The sequence below is a fragment of the Bufo bufo genome, chromosome 8, assembly GCF_905171765.1.
Source record: "Bufo bufo chromosome 8, aBufBuf1.1, whole genome shotgun sequence".
NCBI classification, from domain to species: Eukaryota; Metazoa; Chordata; class Amphibia; order Anura; family Bufonidae; genus Bufo; species Bufo bufo.
In genome coordinates, this window is record NC_053396.1 from 117,266,949 (window position 1) to 117,285,096 (window position 18,148).

Consider the following 18,148-nt stretch of genomic DNA (forward strand, 5'->3'; position numbering starts at 1 on the left):
GTTTAATTCAGTAGTAGAGAAATAAGGAGATGTCGCTGAGGGACCTACAGTATGTAGTGCAAATGTCCTGGTATGTTGTGTAGATGTTCTAACATGGATCTAGGTCTTAATAATGACTTCCAACACCAATATTCTCATATTCTTACCATAACAAAGGCTTACTATCTTTTACTACTAAGGAGACATTTAATTTTGACAGAAAAAAACTTGGGCTGACCTGTAAAACAGTCACAATTTGGGTCAATCTTGCAGTCACAGTCCGTGGGGGCTCCAACTAATGTAGAGATTTCTCCATTTGTGGTGACTTGTTGTATTCTGTTAATTTTCCTTTCATCCGTTTCGGCAATGTAGAGGACGCCACTGTGTGATACAGCAATGGCTCGTGCAGATTCCAGGGTGGAATGAATTGCTACTTTGCTGACAAGAAAGTAATCTATACCTGGAACCTGGCAATGTATGGGTCTGCCAGCAATAATTCTCACTTGATTATTATCAGAGATCTGGAGTACAATGTTATTGTCCAAGACATATAATGAGTTATCCATGGGGTTGACAGCAAGATCAGTTGGCCATTCTAGTCGAACCTGTAAAAAGTAAACAGTATGAATATTGCATTTTATGAGTGTCTCACATTGGTTGTAGCCTATCAGTTTGCATGTTCTAAATAATTGCTTCAAATTTAGTAATTTACAAACATGAACAACCATACAGAGCACTGCTGCTTTGGGAGTTGGCTTGATTCAATGATGCTGGCTTAGTGGAACAGTCTATGGACAGTACATAAAGATCGGTCAAAAGAGAATCAACCTGGTAAAAATGTTAAGAAGTTAATTGGTTTACAAAACCGTTTTTAAATTACCTATATACTGTATTAGTAGCTTCTATATTAATTGTGAAGCATCTTTAGCATCTTTATGCTTTGCCGGAGGGTATCTGCATTGGTTTGTGATATTATGTAATGTTATGTTGCAGAATGTTATGTACACCCAGCATGGCCTGGTATGGTTGGCAGTGTTGGCGTTAATCACCCTGTTCCACCCCTCTCAGGAGATTCAGGAGTAGGGTGGTTGAAAAGAAAGAAAGATAGACTTAGAATCTGCATGGCCAAGCATAGAAGTCAGCAAGGTAACCTGAAAGTACAACTAACCAGACTTTGCTGCTTGTGAGAGATTACAGTTAAGACACCTGTCACACTTAACCACACGTGGCCATACATGCCTCTAAAGACCTGTATCCCACAGTGTATACTACAGCCATATTTGACAGATTACAGTCACTAACCAGAGATTCTAGTGAAAGAGACTTTAGCAAGATTGCATACCAAGAGTGCCATGATTTCCCACTTTGCCAGCCTCCATATCTCACCATTTGGAGAAAGCATTTGCGCTTTGTTCAGATTGTTGGATGTACTACAACCCCTATTTTTTACGAAGTAAAAAGAGACATTTATTCTTCTACCTCTGGCCTGGTTTTCTGACTCCTACCACATCATACACTGGACATGTCTACATGACTACATGTAATGCCCAGCAACCATCCAAACACCTAACATCAAGGGCACCTCAGGCAGGAGTCCCATAATCAGAATGTGCCCCGAGAGAAGAAAGAGTGGCCCCTCTTTACAATGCACGGCCCTAAGGAGTAATGGCCTGAGAGAAACCACTGCAACACATCATATCATAAGAGCCACTACCACTCCCATCCTCCATTCCAGCTCTTTATGGGCTGCAGCCATAAAGAATCTCTTGCTCTTGAAGACCTGGCTTGTCAGTCCAGTCAGCCCATTGAATTTCCTGACAATTGCGTAAATAAATGAATGGACCATAGACATTCCGAAACATAACTGCACTTCCAGTACACGTTCTGTGTTTATGGAAGACATGATAGACAGTAATATCTGAAAACTACTGAAAAGAATCTTATTTGATATATCATCAACATATCCTGCAGTGCTTTACAATTCAGGAAAGTAGTAGATACAAAATAAAAACTTGAACATTTCCCATTATTTGCACATGCTAACTATTCCTAATTCCCAGCATGATCATTCTGCTTGATACAGAAGGGGCACCAGTTTACCTGCAGCCTGAATTCTCCACCAATATTTTCTCACTGAAGAACTTAAAATGTTTGACTTGTCACAGTTTTTTTTTAAACAATATTTTTATTGATATACCATTTTCAGTTACAGAAAGCAATTCAGTGAGTGAAATTGACATAAGTTATACATAAGGACAAAAAAAAAAAGAACAGAAAACAGTACCTGTTAAGTAACAAGAGGGATTGATCACATCAGTGGAATGTGAAGTACAATCTACATCATGGTAATTGTTATACAGTATTTCAGAGTCATACCAGAGAGGCGACTGTATATATCTTATTCACATAAGCTTTCCGTTCAAAAATAAACATAAGAGTACATATACACTAATATCCCGGTTTATAAAAAATAGATGTGCTCCATAAGTCCCACCTAGAACGATATTTATAACTAACTGTTCATACTGTCACTACAACATGCGTCAATGGTGCCTTTTGATTCTTTGGAAAATACAGCAAATCACTCAATCAAACTATAACTACATTTTTCAGACATTCTTATTTCAACATTGCATGGTAACAATGCTCCGTAGCAGCCCTGGATCAAAAGCAATCAACCAGCAATCACTCCCATCATCACTTTTCAGTTTTAATCATTTACCTGTGGTGTTTTTTATAAAACGTGCCTGAAAATCTAACAATTATCTAATGCATACATACATGTCCTTTAGAGGTTAATATTGTCTGCAGCTTGATTTCCAACACTGGGAATTAGAACTTCTGCATATCTAATTTTTGTTTGAACATACTATCTAGACAATGTCAGATAAGTCCACTCTAAACACCCCTTTGACCTCTAAATGTGGCTCTACATTATTAGTCTGAACTTTAGCAAACATGGTAAATCTAGTCATTCTACTGCCGCACAAAGAAGACAATGAATGAAGTACACATTAGGAGATCTATAAAAAGGTGGATGGTGTGATTGGCAGATTTAACCTAAGGCCGGGTTCAAATCTGCGTTCACATCTCCGGCACTCAGATCCAGTTATTGTATCCAGTAGAGATGAGCAAAGTTTTGAAAAATGAGATTTGGCTGCTTTGACGAATTTCACCCCAAAAAATTAGCTTCATGACGAAGCGCATTTATTTCTATGTAGTGGGTGAAATGACGGGGAACGGCTATTGTGTCGTCCCCTCCCTCCATCATTGAGCCCCTCAGATGCCGCATTCATCACTGATCGAGGCATCTGAGATTAACATTAAGGCCTTTCAGGGTTTAATCTGGTTAAAAAAAAAATACTCACCTTATCCATTTGAACACGTGGTGGCCACCTTGGCCATCTTGATTGAAGACACCGCACAAAATCTTGCACAGTGACGTTATATCGTCATCACACCGGCCTTTAGACGTCATACGTCACTATGTGAGAGTTTTGCGCTGCATCGTCAATCAAGATGGCCGTGGTGCCTCTAAGCAAATGGATGAGGTGAGTATGCTTTTTTCCCACCATTTCAGGGAAAATTTATTTGTTACCACGAAGCACGAGGAAATTTGGCTTCATGGCAAATATAATTTTTCCTGAAATTCGGATCGAATTCCACTTCGGATACTTCAATTCGCTCAACACTAGTATACAGCATATATGGCCGCTTTTGGCCGGACAATACTAAATGCAGCATTTTCTGTCTGGCTGAAAGTGCCCGCCGGATCCACTTACAATGAATGGATCCGGCGGGCACAGTGAATACAGTGGATACAGTGAACTCCAGCAGTCTGTTCCTCTGCTGTAACAGACTGCCAGAGTTCACAGCGCATATGTGAATGCAGCCCAAGTTACATTTTTTATCATACCGTATAATGTGGACCAAAGGTGATGTATCATTAGAAAATTTCCTATTATTTAAATCAAGATTTTATGTTAAACATATTGTTTACGAATTTTTGGTCATTATTTTAAATTTAATGTCGCTACACAAGATCCACCATTCATAACAGATTATGTCACCATTTATATACCCCTTCCCTGCACAATGACCTGCACAGGTCAGAGAGCATGCCTAGAAAACTCTCCCATATAAGTCAATGAGGTTTTCATCTGTTGTACCTATAGTCCATTTATATATATATAATTAGGACCAACCTGGGTAAGGTTATTATTATAGTCTATTTACAAATGCCTTATTAGGCAAGAAACCTATCTTGACCCAGGTTTTAAAACTTCACTTTTATTGGTATAGTTCTAAAATGATATATATATATATTTTTTATTATTTTTTATATTGAAGATGGATGCAACATGCACCCTTTATTGAACTGAAAAAACCTAGGAATGAAAAATTAAAAATACAATGCACCTCAACCCTATTAGTGAAGATACTGCACTAGATTAAAGGGGGGAGAGATGTGCACTATCTCTCAATAGTTGTCCCTTATAAACAAAGTGCTGCTGTGGCACACTGCCATCACACCGTCCACATTGATGCTTCACACTGAGAGTGATGTTTATCCAGCCCACTAAATAGGTGTGAGAGCAAACACAACCCACTATGTGTGTGTTACATTGGTTGTGGACTTGGTTCACAAGCTAGATTTGCTGAACCGCACCAGGGATTCAGTGTCCAGCAACATGTGCCACAGTGCACTAGAAATTAGACCTGCACCAACACCATAATGATTAGGTGTTGGTAACAATGAGGAGGTGCAGAGCAGTTAAAATCTAAGACTGCCCCCCGACATGTTTCGCCAGTTACCTGGCTTCTTCAGGGGCAAATGGGCAGCCCATTTGAAGAAGCCAGGTAACTGGCGAAACATGTCGGGGGGCAGTCTTAGATTTTAACTGCTCTGCACCTCCTCATTGTTACCAACACCTAATCATTATGGTGTTGGTGCAGGTCTAATTTCTAGTGCACTGTGGCACATGTTGCTGGACACTGAATCCCTGGTGCGGTTCAGCAAATCTAGCTTGTGAACCAAGTCCACAACCAATGTAACACACACATAGTGGGTTGTGTTTGCTCTCACACCTATTTAGTGGGCTGGATAAACATCACTCTCAGTGTGAAGCATCAATGTGGACGGTGTGATGGCAGTGTGCCACAGCAGCACTTTGTTTATAAGGGACAACTATTGAGAGATAGTGCACATCTCTCCCCCCTTTAATCTAGTGCAGTATCTTCACTAATAGGGTTGAGGTGCATTGTATTTTTAATTTTTCATTCCTAGGTTTTTTCAGTTCAATAAAGGGTGCATGTTGCATCCATCTTCAATATAAAAAATAATAAAAAATATATATATATATCATTTTAGAACTATACCAATAAAAGTGAAGTTTTAAAACCTGGGTCAAGATAGGTTTCTTGCCTAATAAGGCATTTGTAAATAACCTATAGTCCATGTGGCTACTGTAAAGCATTTCTCGAAATGCTGTTAACAGCAGCTCAGGCAAGATGGCTGCCCCTATAATCATTTACAGAATATAGAATATAAAATCTACAATCAGAAACCACAAACAGATAGAAAATGTGTCAATATCTATATTGGTAAATAAAACAGTTTTTTTTAATTCACTTTAAAATATCACTGTACTATCACAGTTTCATTTATTAGAGAATGGTATAAATAGCAAATTTCTAAATCACTTCATTAAAAAAATCTGCCTGCATGCACCTTAAAAAAAGCTGTAAAGTCATGGCCACTACGGGTCTCACACTCATCTCTAGTAACTGAACTGCTTCTACACTGCTTCTGAAGATCACAGGATCCTCTAGCAGTTCTGTAAGTGTGATTTATCCCTCCTGACCTGTTCTATGAGCTCCGGAGCTAAAAACAAACATAGTGGGAAGTAAGGGAAAGGACGTCACAGTAGTACATTGCTGGCAGATTCCACAGAAGAGAGATGACCCCTGCTTCTGAAAGAAATGCATCTAGCTGTGCAGTTGAAGAGGGGAATAATTAGGCTGAAAAAGACATTAGGGAAGCCCAAAAAAGACCTGTTCCTTAGTTATGATTGTACAAAGTAGCACCCCATTAGGCAAACTTTTGTCAGGAGATTTATGCAACCTGAACCATGTGCAGCATGAAATATCCACAAGCATCCTGCTTACAAACTGCTGTTTTACTCTGTAACATTTTAGTAATATTTGGTAAGTACAGTACCGTATATATAAACTACAACATATTGAATGTTAGTGTAAGAGCATATGCACCCATTTGTGTTATGGATCTGTGCAACTTGTATGGAACCATAAAATGGCACCAGTGATGTACCTCCAATGGAGGCAGACCACACAGCTGTTAGGAAGCTCATGGGGGAAGGGGGCCTGCAGTAGAGGAAAGGCTCACCCCCTAATTACGCTTATAGTGAAACCTGCGGAGGAAAATATAGGATGTGGAGAAGGACCTTTGGTCATGTCATCAAATTCATCACCATGTAACCAGTGCAGGAAGCTAAGGCATAACAGAGCAGTGAATGCTGAAGGACTTTTGGTGATGTCATCATCATGTGACCAGTGCAGAGAACTGATGAAAGACCTGTAGGATGTTGACATGAGGTGGCGCAGCTTCTGTGCTGTTCCTGGAGGAGAGGTTAGTGGAGTCCTGTGATAGCCCAAAACATCCTAGAAAGAGTTGTAGTTCTGTCCTCTCTATATATTTTCAACTCATGCCTTACAACAACAGTCTGGTAATGCTGGGAGTTGTAGTTCTCTCCTCTTATACCCCTCTCCCTGCAATGCATACTGATGCCCCATAATAACAGTCTGGACATATTGTGGGCTGTAGTTCGCTCCGTGTAAAACTGTTAGCCAGTAATGCTGGATGATGCCCTATTAAAACAGCCTGGACATGTAGGGAGTTGTAGTTATCTTCACTTTTACCTCTCCCTGTGTTGCCCCCTAATTTTGCACTAGTGACTTTCAGAGTTCTGCTCTGACATTGGAGCACAACAAAAATCCCAGTAGTGCCACATCTGGCACATCACAGAAGAAAACACCTGACGAATCCCTTAGATATGATGGGTTCCCATCATGGAGCCTGGTACGTTGCAAAATTGTGTCCAGCATTTGTGACCTGATCTGTGACTGAAGCCCCAACATAGATGTGATCAAAGCCTAATGTGTTCTGTAGCATTAAATTATCATGTATTGCAGCAGCTGAGGTGTGTATTATGATGTTCTGCAGCAGCTGAGGTGTGTATTAGGAGGTTCTGCAGCAGCTGAGGTGTGTATTATGATGTTCTGCAGCAGCTGAGGTGTGTATTAGGAGGTTCTGCAGCAGCTAGGGGGGCATTATGATGTTCTGCAGCAGCTGAGGTGTGTATTAAGAGGTTCTGCAGCAGTTGAGCTGTGTTTTATGAGGTTCTGCAGCAGCAGAGGTGTGCATTAGGAGGTTTCTAAGCAGCTGAGCTATGTACTATGAGATTCTGAAGTAGCTATTGTGTGCATTAGGCAGTTCTGCCGCAGCTGAAGTGTGTGTTAGGAGATTCTGAAGCAGGTGAGGTGTGTATTAGGAGGTTGTGCAGCAGCTAAGGTGTAAATTATGACGTACTTCAGCAGCTGAGGTGTGTGTTAGGAAGTTTTACAGAAGCTGAGGTGTGTATTATGTGGTTCTGCAGCAGTAGAGGTGTGTATTATGAGGTTCTGCAGCAGTAGAGGTGTGCATTATAAGGTTCTGCATCAGTAGAGGTGTGCATTATAAGGTTCTGCAGCAATAGATGTGTATATTATGGGGTTCTGCAGCAGCTGAGGTGTGTATTAAGAGGTTATGTAGCAGCTGAGGTATGTATTATGAGGTTCTGCAGCAGTCAGAGAAACATCAGCGATGACTGGATTAAGTATTTATTATTCTGCATCTGCACTTTGTAAAATGTTTTCCATATTATTAGCAAATAAGGTAGATTTTCTACAAAGTGGGCTCCATTTTCTTAATCTGTCTGTGGCACCAATATGCTGACCAGTCAAGACCCGACTTGATCCAGCAGTATCACCAGTCCGGACTCCAGTCCAGCACCATGAAGATCTGCCCCAGGCCCTGACTGTGCTTTGCCACTGCCGACTACAACAGCACAAACAGTAAGTCAGCATTGGGGATGGGGGGGTGAAGGGGTGTGAAACAGCAGCAGGCACAGTTCATGGGGGAAGGATGGCACACTATATAAAAGGGATCAGTTGCAGGTACTCTGTTTCAGCATAGGAGCAGAATACCAGAATCGCCAGATACGGCATATGCCGGGATCTGCTGGATCCCATCTACAATAATGGGGTTAGTTGAGATCTTGCTTGAGTACAGGCAATTTGGAAGACAAAATACTGCTGCATACAGAGGACGGGGGGTGAAGGGGTGTGAAACAGCAGCAGGCACAGTTCATGGGGGAAGGATGGCACACTATATAAAAGGGATCAGTTGCAGGTACTTACTTGGGATCAGATTTCGGTATTCTGTTTCAGCATAGGAGCAGAATACCAGAATCACCAGATACGGCATATGCCGGCATCTGCTGGATCCCATCTACAATAATGGGGTTAGTTGAGATCTTGCTTGAGTACAGGCAATTTGGAAGACAAAATACTGCTGCATACAGAGGTATTTTGGCCTTTTCTTTTGAAAGGATCTGCGATGGAGGCTTCTGCTGGAACCTCTGCAGCAGATGTGCACATATCCTAAGGGGTGCGTACGCTCCTGCTTGGCACATACAGACCTCTATGGGACTAAAGTGTACCCCTTTATTCTTAACATTTTGTGCTGAGGCATACAGAGGTTTCTATTTGACTGTCAGAAATAACTTGTATTACACAAATGTCTTCTCCTAGCAACATTACTTGTAGAGGAGAATGCCTCCTTAATACAGTACCGTATGGAGGCACCATATGGTAGCCAACTGAGTGCCTATATGGACTCTGTGCCTCAATACAGGCTGTAAGTACACATCCTTGCCATATGCTTGACATCTAAGAGGTGTAATGTACACAGCAAGTCATGGTATCAATTTTAGGAAAAACTGTGAAAACGGTTGTTCTATAATTCAACTTTTTAATTTTAACTATTACTTCCATCAAGCATTGTCCTAGGTTCCTAGTGGTGCCTCATAGAATGTTCTGAAGAATGCATTTTATAACAATATCTAAGCTAGACTCATTATGTAGCTTGCCACTGATTGTAGGTTTTTTGCACTACTGCTCTGTGTGCTTACATTTCTGATGCTTTTCAGGTCACGGCTCACGCTACCTATGAAGATGCGCTTTTATTTTTCATGCTGGTGCTATTGTCCTTTCTGTTTTCCCAGAAAAAAAGGGAAAACAGATTAGGAAATGTTTTTTCAAAAAAGTACGGTAAACCTCAGGAGTTTTCATCTAATTGAATGTCTACAAACAAAAGGCGGCAGACAGGATGCTTTCATCGACGAGCTTGGCTGCTCGTGATATTTTGAATCGCGGATAAGCAGATCTTCATTCACGCAGTGTGTTTGCCCTTTTGGCATGAGGCTCTATGTGGGCAGTGGGAATTACTCAGAATATACACTTATGTCAGACAAGGTGGAAGCAGGCAGTACTAAATGGATGAGCTCAGCTAAATCACTAACGCAAACTGCTTTAGATCATTTTTAATTAATTGGTACTAAGGTTCTATTGAACAGGAGGATATGAGCTAACAGGAAAGCGACAATAATTTGTAGAAAAAAGTGAAATTCCTACCTAGCTTAAAACTATGGTAGACCTGAGAGGCCTTACTAATTACAACTTTTCTAATTGCTATACTGTATGTCGATAATTAATGCTGCGTTTACATGCAACGATCGAGCACACAGTTGTCTGAAAGGAACCGTTCCTTCCCGACAATTGCCTGCTTGCTAGAGAAGCTGAAGCCCTGCATTTACCGTACGTGCAGTTATCTCCACAGTATAAGGTAGAGTGATGGCTACTCATCCTCATACCGCACCATTGTTTCTGGGCAGTTAGACAGATCTTCAGCCCAGAAAGGATAATTTAGGTGTCTGCATGAACAAGCATTTCGGGTGATCTCAGGGGCGGACTGAGAACCCTCAGAGCCCCCGGGCAAAATAAATCAAGGGCCACCTTACAGGCCCCACCCCTGTTCTGCTGCAAGCCCCACCCTTGTCCCGCCTCCATGCCCCGCCTCCAGCCACACCCTACACAATCTTTAATAAGATTTCAAAGTTAAAGCGACACAAAAGGCACCCAGACCACTTCAGCTCATTGATGTGGTCTGGGTACAGTGTCCCTTTTGCAAATCGAGCTGCAATGTTCTAGAGAAACTGCATTGTTTACGTTCCAGCAATAAGTCCGCCTCTAGTCGCTGGCAGCCACCTGAGGGCATCCTGGATTAAAACAGACCTTTGGTCCGGTATCTGACGCTGGACGTCCTCACACTCTGCACGATGACCTCCAGGGTCAGATTTTTCCCCATAGGAAAGCATTGATTCAATGCTTTCGTATGGGGTGATCTAAACTCAGCGTCCATTAGTGAGCCTCTGTTAGAAACAGTCCCCTCCACCTTGTACTTGTTCCACTGATCTGCTACTTGCGGGCTACGTGGGCATAAGTTCAGTCACTTCGGCGCGTGATCCCGCGAGACCCGTGACCTACACGGGATGGCACTGTCGTGGGGGCTCTGTGGATGGCACTGTCGTGGGGGCTTTGTGGATGGCACTGTCATGGGGGCTCTGTGGATGGCACTGTCGTGGGGGCTCTGTGGATGGCACTATTGTGGGGGCTCTGTGGATGGCACTGTGGGTGACACATATATAGCACCTTATGCTATATATGTGTCATCCACAGATCCCCCCATAACAGTGTCCCTGTGAGTGAATGACCCCCAGTACAGAGTCTGGGGGCTGGCATCTGGTGTTGTAATGGCAGCGGGGCCCGATGCACTGACTGTATTCTATCGCACCGGGCCCCGCTCACTGTAATACTAATTTTCATATGTGAACAAGAAGAGAAATCCTCAGTGAGTTGCGCTGCCGCCCGGCCTGCCAGGCTGCTACTGAGTTTGTGAGTACAGAGAGGGAGAGGATCGCAGAGGATTTCTCTTCTTGTTCACATATGAAAATGAGTATTACAGTGAGCGGGGCCCAGTGCGATAGAATACAGTGAGTGCACCGGGCCCCGCTGCCATTACCACCATTACCAGGCCAGCATACAGTGAGTGCGGCGGGCCCCCATCCCGGCCGGGCCCTCGGACCATGTCCGAAGTGCCCGACAGGTCAGTCCGCCCCTGGGTGATCTGTAGCATCGGGTAGTTTATTATGAACGAGCGTTCATTGGAAGGTTTGTCCCTGATAATCTGTCCGACAAATGGGCAGTGTAAATCTCTTTAGGCTGGGGCTACATGATGACTAAAACGGGTCCATAAACCTTAAGTAGCTGTTGTCCAAGCATAAACGCTCAGGTCAGTCTATAATGTGATAGAAAAATGAATTAAACCAGAAAGGAGGCATCATGGACAATCACAATACATTAGCAAGTGCCTTGTATTAACTTTCTCTACACGATACATGGTTTGTGGAAAATTCTGCGGGAAATATAAAATGCAGAACAAACATGCATTTGTTTTACTACTGAATTTTTTTGCTGGCTTTTTTTGTGCCTGTTTTATTTCTTTACTTTTTTATTTTCTACTTTTTTAATACACAGGTTGGAGCAATGTTTTTTTTTGTGTGATTTTTTTCATTCCCTAAAAATCCCTAAAAAAATACACTTGAGAAAAATAAAAAAAACAGCATTGAAAGTGGTAATAAAGAAAATAAATAAAAAGCATGCAGTATGCAAAAAATGCCTTTTTTAGCTGTTGAAGCTCTATCACCCCTTTGTTAAAGGGGTTCATTGGTTTGGACAGTCCCTACTTATTAGGCCTCATGCACACGACCGTAGGTCTGGTCCGCCTCCGAGCCGCAGTTTTTGCGGCTCGGGTGTGGACCCATTCACTTCAATGGGGTCGCAAAAGATGCGGACAGCACACGGAGTGGAGTTGCTCCGTTCCGTGGCCCCACAAAAAAAATATAACATGTCCTATTCTTGTCCATTTTGCGGACAAGAATAGGCTTTTTTACAATGGGCCGCCGTTCTGCAAATTTCGGAATGCACACGGGCGGCTTCTGTTTTTTGCGGATCTGTGGTTTGCCAAAAACGGAACGGTCATGTGCATGAGGCCTTACAAGAGTCTCTTGACAATAGGCTGCGCACACAAACCTACCATATTTAACCCCCAGTGATCAGCTCCGTGGGGAACCTTGTAGCAAGTGTTCAGTATGGGGAAGTTTATCATTTCCTCATGCTATTTTTATGGTGTAAAGAAGATATAAAGCCCATGTTTAACACTTATAAAAGGCTACTGCAACAAAATTTTGCTGCACGTGGCATTTCTACACGGCCCTCGCCAATTTCCAAAAAGGGGATGTGCTGAAGGAGGGGGCAGGGTCAGCAGGCCTGACAAATTTATCTTCATTCATGACAGTTTACTGGCATAAATGGAGAAAGAAATCTAGTGCAGCTCCAAAATTCAGTAGATTCATTTTAGACGCATGGACTGCTGAGGATTCACCTAATAGATGATGGGGTCTGCACAGTGCCATAAATTAGGTGCATCCTCCAGAAGCGTGTGCTGCGTCGGCCTTGACAAATCTTCCGCATAGAGCCCATTCAAAAGAAGGACAGAACAAGTCCTCTAGAATGAGAGTGTTTTTAAGTGCTCTTCACTCTGGCCAAGACATAAGAATTCTGAACAGAGGACCTCTCTCTATTAACTCAGAATTCAGGGTATAAGAAAATGTTTATTTAGAATTAGGGATGAGCGTACCCGAACATTTTCGTAAAAGTCCGGGTTCGGGTTCGGTGTTCGGCGCTTTCTTGGCGCTTTTTGAAAGGCTGCAAAGCAGCCAATCAACAAGCGTCATACTACTTGGCCCAAGAGGCCATCACAGCCATGCCTACTATTGGCATGGCTGTGATTGGCCAGTGCACCATGTGACCCAGCCTCTATTTAAGCTGGAGTCACGTAGCGCCGCACGTCACTCTGCTATGATCAGTATAGGGAGAGGTTGCAGCTGCGACGTTAGGGCGAGATTAGGCAGATTAACTCCTCCAAAAGACTTCATTCTGTGATCGATCTGCAGCTGTGGATCATTGAAGTGCTATTATTGACTTGCTCACTTTTTTGAGGCTGCCCAGAGCGTTTTTAGATCACTTTTTTTCTGGGGTGATCGGCGGCCATTTTGTGACTTGTGGTGCGCCAGCACGAGCTATCACCAAGTGTATTTAACCATCGATAGTGTGGTTATTTTGTGCTATATCCTACATCAGCTGCAGGCTGAGCCTGTGTCACCGAAGTGCATTTAACCATCAACAGTCTGGTTATTTTTTGGCCATATACTACATCAGCTGCAGGCTGAGCCTGTGTCACCCAAGTGCATTTAACCATCAACAGTCTGATTATTTTTTGGCCATATACTACATCTGGTGCAGGCTGAGCCTGTGTCACCCAAGTGCATTTAACCATCAACAGTCTGATTATTTTTTGGCCATATACTACATCTGGTGCAGGCTGAGCCTGTGTCACCCAAGTGCATTTAACCATCAACAGTGTGGTTATTTTTTGTCCATATATTACATCAGGGGCAAGTTGAGCCTGTCACCCAGCGCCTAAAAAATAGACCTGACATTTCTATTCAACCAAATCTGTACTGTTTTAGCTGGTCAAGTTATTTGTATTGACCGTAAAAGCACACTTTTTTTTCTGGGTTGAAAAAGCATTCCCAAATTTGCCATTCTCAAAATAACTAGTTTCTGGTATTTGAGGCCTACTTGAAATCTATCCCAAAAAGAAAATCTTACATTGATGGTATTGATAGTGTCATTCAGAAAAACCTAAGACACACGCTAGCGTGCTGATAGAAGTGTGATTCTGTGATTAAACCTATACCTGTCACACAGCGCAAAAAAAAACAGGTCTCACATCTCTATTCAACCAAATCTGCACTGTTTTAGCTGGTCAAGTTATTTGTAGTGACCGTAAAAGTAGACTTTTTGTTCTGGGTTGAAAAAGCATTCCCAAATTTGCCATTCTCAAAATAACTAGTTTCTGGTATTTGAGGCCTACTTGAAATCTATCCCAAAAAGAAAATCTTACATTGAAGGTATTGATAGTGTCATTCAGAAAAACCTAAGACACACGCTAGCGTGCTGATAGAAGTGTGATTCTGTGATTAAACCTATACCTGTCACAGAGCGCAAAAAAAAAACAGGTCTCACATCTCTATTCAACCAAATCTGCACTGTTTTAGCTGGTCAAGTTATTTGTAGTGACCGTAAAAGCAGACTTTTTGTTCTGGGTTGAAAAAGCATTCCCAAATTTGCCATTCTCAAAATAACTAGTTTCTGGTATTTGAGGCCTACTTGAAATCTATCCCAAAAAGAAAATCTTACATTGAAGGTATTGATAGTGTCATTCAGAAAAACCTAAGACACACGCTAGCGTGCTGATAGAAGTGTGATTCTGTGATTAAACCTATACCTGTCACACAGCGCAAAAAAAAACAGGTCTCACATCTCTATTCAACCAAATCTGCACTGTTTTAGCTGGTCAAGTTATTTGTAGTGACCGTAAAAGCAGACTTTTTGTTCTGGGTTGAAAAAGCATTCCCAAATTTGCCATTCTCAAAATAACTAGTTTCTGGTATTTGAGGCCTACTTGAAATCTATCCCAAAAAGAAAATCTTACATTGAAGGTATTGATAGTGTCATTCAGAAAAACCTAAGACACACGCTAGCGTGCTGATAGAAGTGTGATTCTGTGATTAAACCTATACCTGTCACACAGCGCAAAAAAAAACAGGTCTCACATCTCTATTCAACCAAATCTGCACTGTTTTAGCTGGTCAAGTTATTTGTAGTGACCGTAAAAGCACACTTTTTGTTCTGGGTTGAAAAAGCATTCCCAAATTTGCCATTCTCAAAATAACTAGTTTCTGGTATTTGAGGCCTACTTGAAATCTATCCCAAAAAGAAAATCTTACATTGAAGGTATTGATAGTGTCATTCAGAAAAACCTAAGACACACGCTAGCGTGCTGATAGAAGTGTGATTCTGTGATTAAATCTATACCTGTCACACAGCGCAAAAAAAAAACAGGTCTCACATCTCTATTCAACCAAATCTGCACTGTTTTAGCTGGTCAAGTTATTTGTAGTGACCGTAAAAGCAGACTTTTTGTTCTGGGTTGAAAAAGCATTCCCAAATTTGCCATTCTCAAAATAACTAGTTTCTGGTATTTGAGGCCTACTTGAAATATATCCCAAAAAGAAAATCCTACATTGAAGGTATTGATAGTGTCATTCAGAAAAACCTAAGACACACGCTAGCGTGCTGATAAAAGTGTGATTCTGTGATTAAACCTATACCTGTCACAGAGCGCAAAAAAAAAACAGGTCTCACATCTCTATTCAACCAAATCTGCACTGTTTTAGCTGGTCAAGTTATTTGTAGTGACCGTAAAAGCAGACTTTTTGTTCTGGGTTGAAAAAGCATTCCCAAATTTGCCATTCTCAAAATAACTAGTTTCTGGTATTTGAGGCCTACTTGAAATCTATCCCAAAAAGAAAATCTTACATTGAAGGTATTGATAGTGTCATTCAGAAAAACCTAAGACACACGCTAGCGTGCTGATAGAAGTGTGATTCTGTGATTAAACCTATACCTGTCACACAGCGCAAAAAAAAACAGGTCTCACATCTCTATTCAACCAAATCTGCACTGTTTTAGCTGGTGAAGTTATTTGTAGTGACCGTAAAAGCACACTTTTTTTCTGGGTTGAAAAAGCATTCCCAAATTTGCCATTCTCAAAATTGTGGTGAACGGGAACAATGAGGAAAACATCTAATAAGGGACGCGGACGCGGACGTTGACATGGTCGTGGTGGTGTTAGTGGACCCTCTGGTGCTGGGAGAGGACGTGGCCGTTCTGCCACAGCCACACGTCCTAGTGAACCAACTACCTCAGGTTCCAGTAGCCAGCAGAATTTACAGCGATATTTGGTGGGGCCCAATGCCGTTCTAAGGATGGTAAGGCCTGAGCAGGTGCAGGCATTAGTCAATTGGGTGGCCGACAGTGGATCCAGCACGTTCACATTATCTCCCACCCAGTCTTCTGCAGAAAGCGCACAGATGGCGCATGAAAACCAAGCCCATCGGTCTGTCACATCACCCCCATGCATATCAGGGAAACTGTCTGAGCCTCAAGTTATGCAGCAGTCTCTTATGCTGTTTGAAGACTCTGCTGCCAGGGTTTCCCAAAGGCATCCACCTAGCCCTTCCCCAGGGGTGGAAGAGATAGAATGCACTAACGCACAACCACTTATTTTTCCTGATGATGAGGACATGGGAATACCACCTCAGCACGTCTCTGATGATGACGAAACACAGGTGCCAACTGCTGCGTCTTTTTGCAGTGTGCAGACTGAACAGGAGGTCAGGGATCAAGACTGGGTGGAAGACGATGCAGGGGACGATGAGGTCCTAGACCCCACATGGAATGAAGGTCGTGCCACTGACTTTCACAGTTCGGAGGAAGAGGCAGTGGTGAGACCGAGCCAACAGCGTAGCAAAAGAGGGAGCAGTGGGCAAAATCAGAACACCCGCCGCCAAGAGACTCCGCCTGCTACTGACCGCCGCCATCTGGGACCGAGCACCCCAAAGGCAGCTTCAAGGAGTTCCCTGGCATGGCATTTCTTCAAACAATGTGCTGACGACAAGACCCGAGTGGTTTGCACGCTGTGCCATCAGAGCCTGAAGCGAGGCATTAACGTTCTGAACCTTAGCACAACCTGTATGACCAGGCACCTGCATGCAAAGCATGAACTGCAGTGGAGTAAACACCTTAAAAACAAAGAAGTCACTCAGGCTCCCCCTGCTACCTCTTCTGCTGCTGCTGCCTCGGCCTCTTCTGCTGCTGCCGCCGCCTCGGCCTCTTCCTCCGCCTCTGGAGGAACGTTGGCACCTGCCGCCCAGCAAACATGGGATGTACCACCAACACCACCACCTGCGTCACCAAGCATCTCAACCATGTCACACGGCAGCGTTCAGCTCTCCATCTCACAAACATTTGAGAGAAAGCGTAAATTCCCACCTAGCCACCCTCGATTCCTGGCCCTGAATGCCAGCATTTCTAAACTACTGGCCTATGAAATGCTGTCATTTAGGCTGGTGGACACACACAGCTTCAAACAGCTCATGTCACTTGCTGTCCCACAGTATGTTGTTCCCAGCCGCCACTACTTCTCCAAGAGAGCCGTGCCTTCCCTGCACAAACAAGTGTCCGATAAAATCAAGTGTGCACTGCGCAACGCCATCTGTGGCAAGGTCCACCTAACCACAGATACGTGGACCAGTAAGCACGGCCAGGGACGCTATATCTCCCTAACTGCACACTGGGTAAATGTAGTGGCGGCTGGGCCCCAGGCGGAGAGCTGTTTGGCGCACGTCCTTCCGCCGCCAAGGATCGCAGGGCAACATTCTTTGCCTCCTGTCTCCTCCTACTCAGCTTCATCCTCCTCTTCTTCCACCTGCTCATCCAGTCAGCCACACACCTTCACCACCAACTTCAGCACAGCACGGGGTAAACGTCAGCAGGCCATTCTGAAACTCATATGTTTGGGGGACAGGCCCCACACCGCACAGGAGTTGTGGCGGGGTATAGAACAACAGACCGACGAGTGGTTGCTGCCGGTGAGCCTCAAGCCCGGCCTGGTGGTGTGCGATAATGGGCGAAATCTCGTTGCAGCTCTGGGACTAGCCGGTTTGACGCACAGCCCTTGCCTGGCGCATGTGCTGAATTTGGTGGTGCAGAAGTTCATTCGCAACTACCCCGACATGTCAGAGCTGCTGCATAAAGTGCGGGCCGTCTGTTCGCGCTTCCGGCGTTCACACCCTGCCGCTGCTCGCCTGTCTGCGCTACAGCGTAACTTCGGCCTTCAAGCTCACCGCCTCATATGCGACGTACCCACCAGGTGGAACTCCACCTTGCATATGCTGGACAGACTGTGCGAGCAGCAGCAGGCCATAGTGGAGTTTCAGCTGCAGCACGCACGGGTCAGTCG

The 18,148-nt window shown here is 43.5% G+C and overlaps 1 protein-coding gene across 1 annotated transcript in view; it reads right to left on the minus strand.

Annotated features, from left to right (window-relative positions):
• TENM1 (teneurin transmembrane protein 1) overlaps positions 1-18,148 on the minus strand; it is an 840,365-nt gene that overhangs the window by 50,871 nt on the left and 771,346 nt on the right. Inside the window, 1 exon segment of the mRNA XM_040405386.1 lies at positions 218-584. Within this exon segment, the coding sequence (XP_040261320.1) occupies positions 218-584 (367 nt within the window).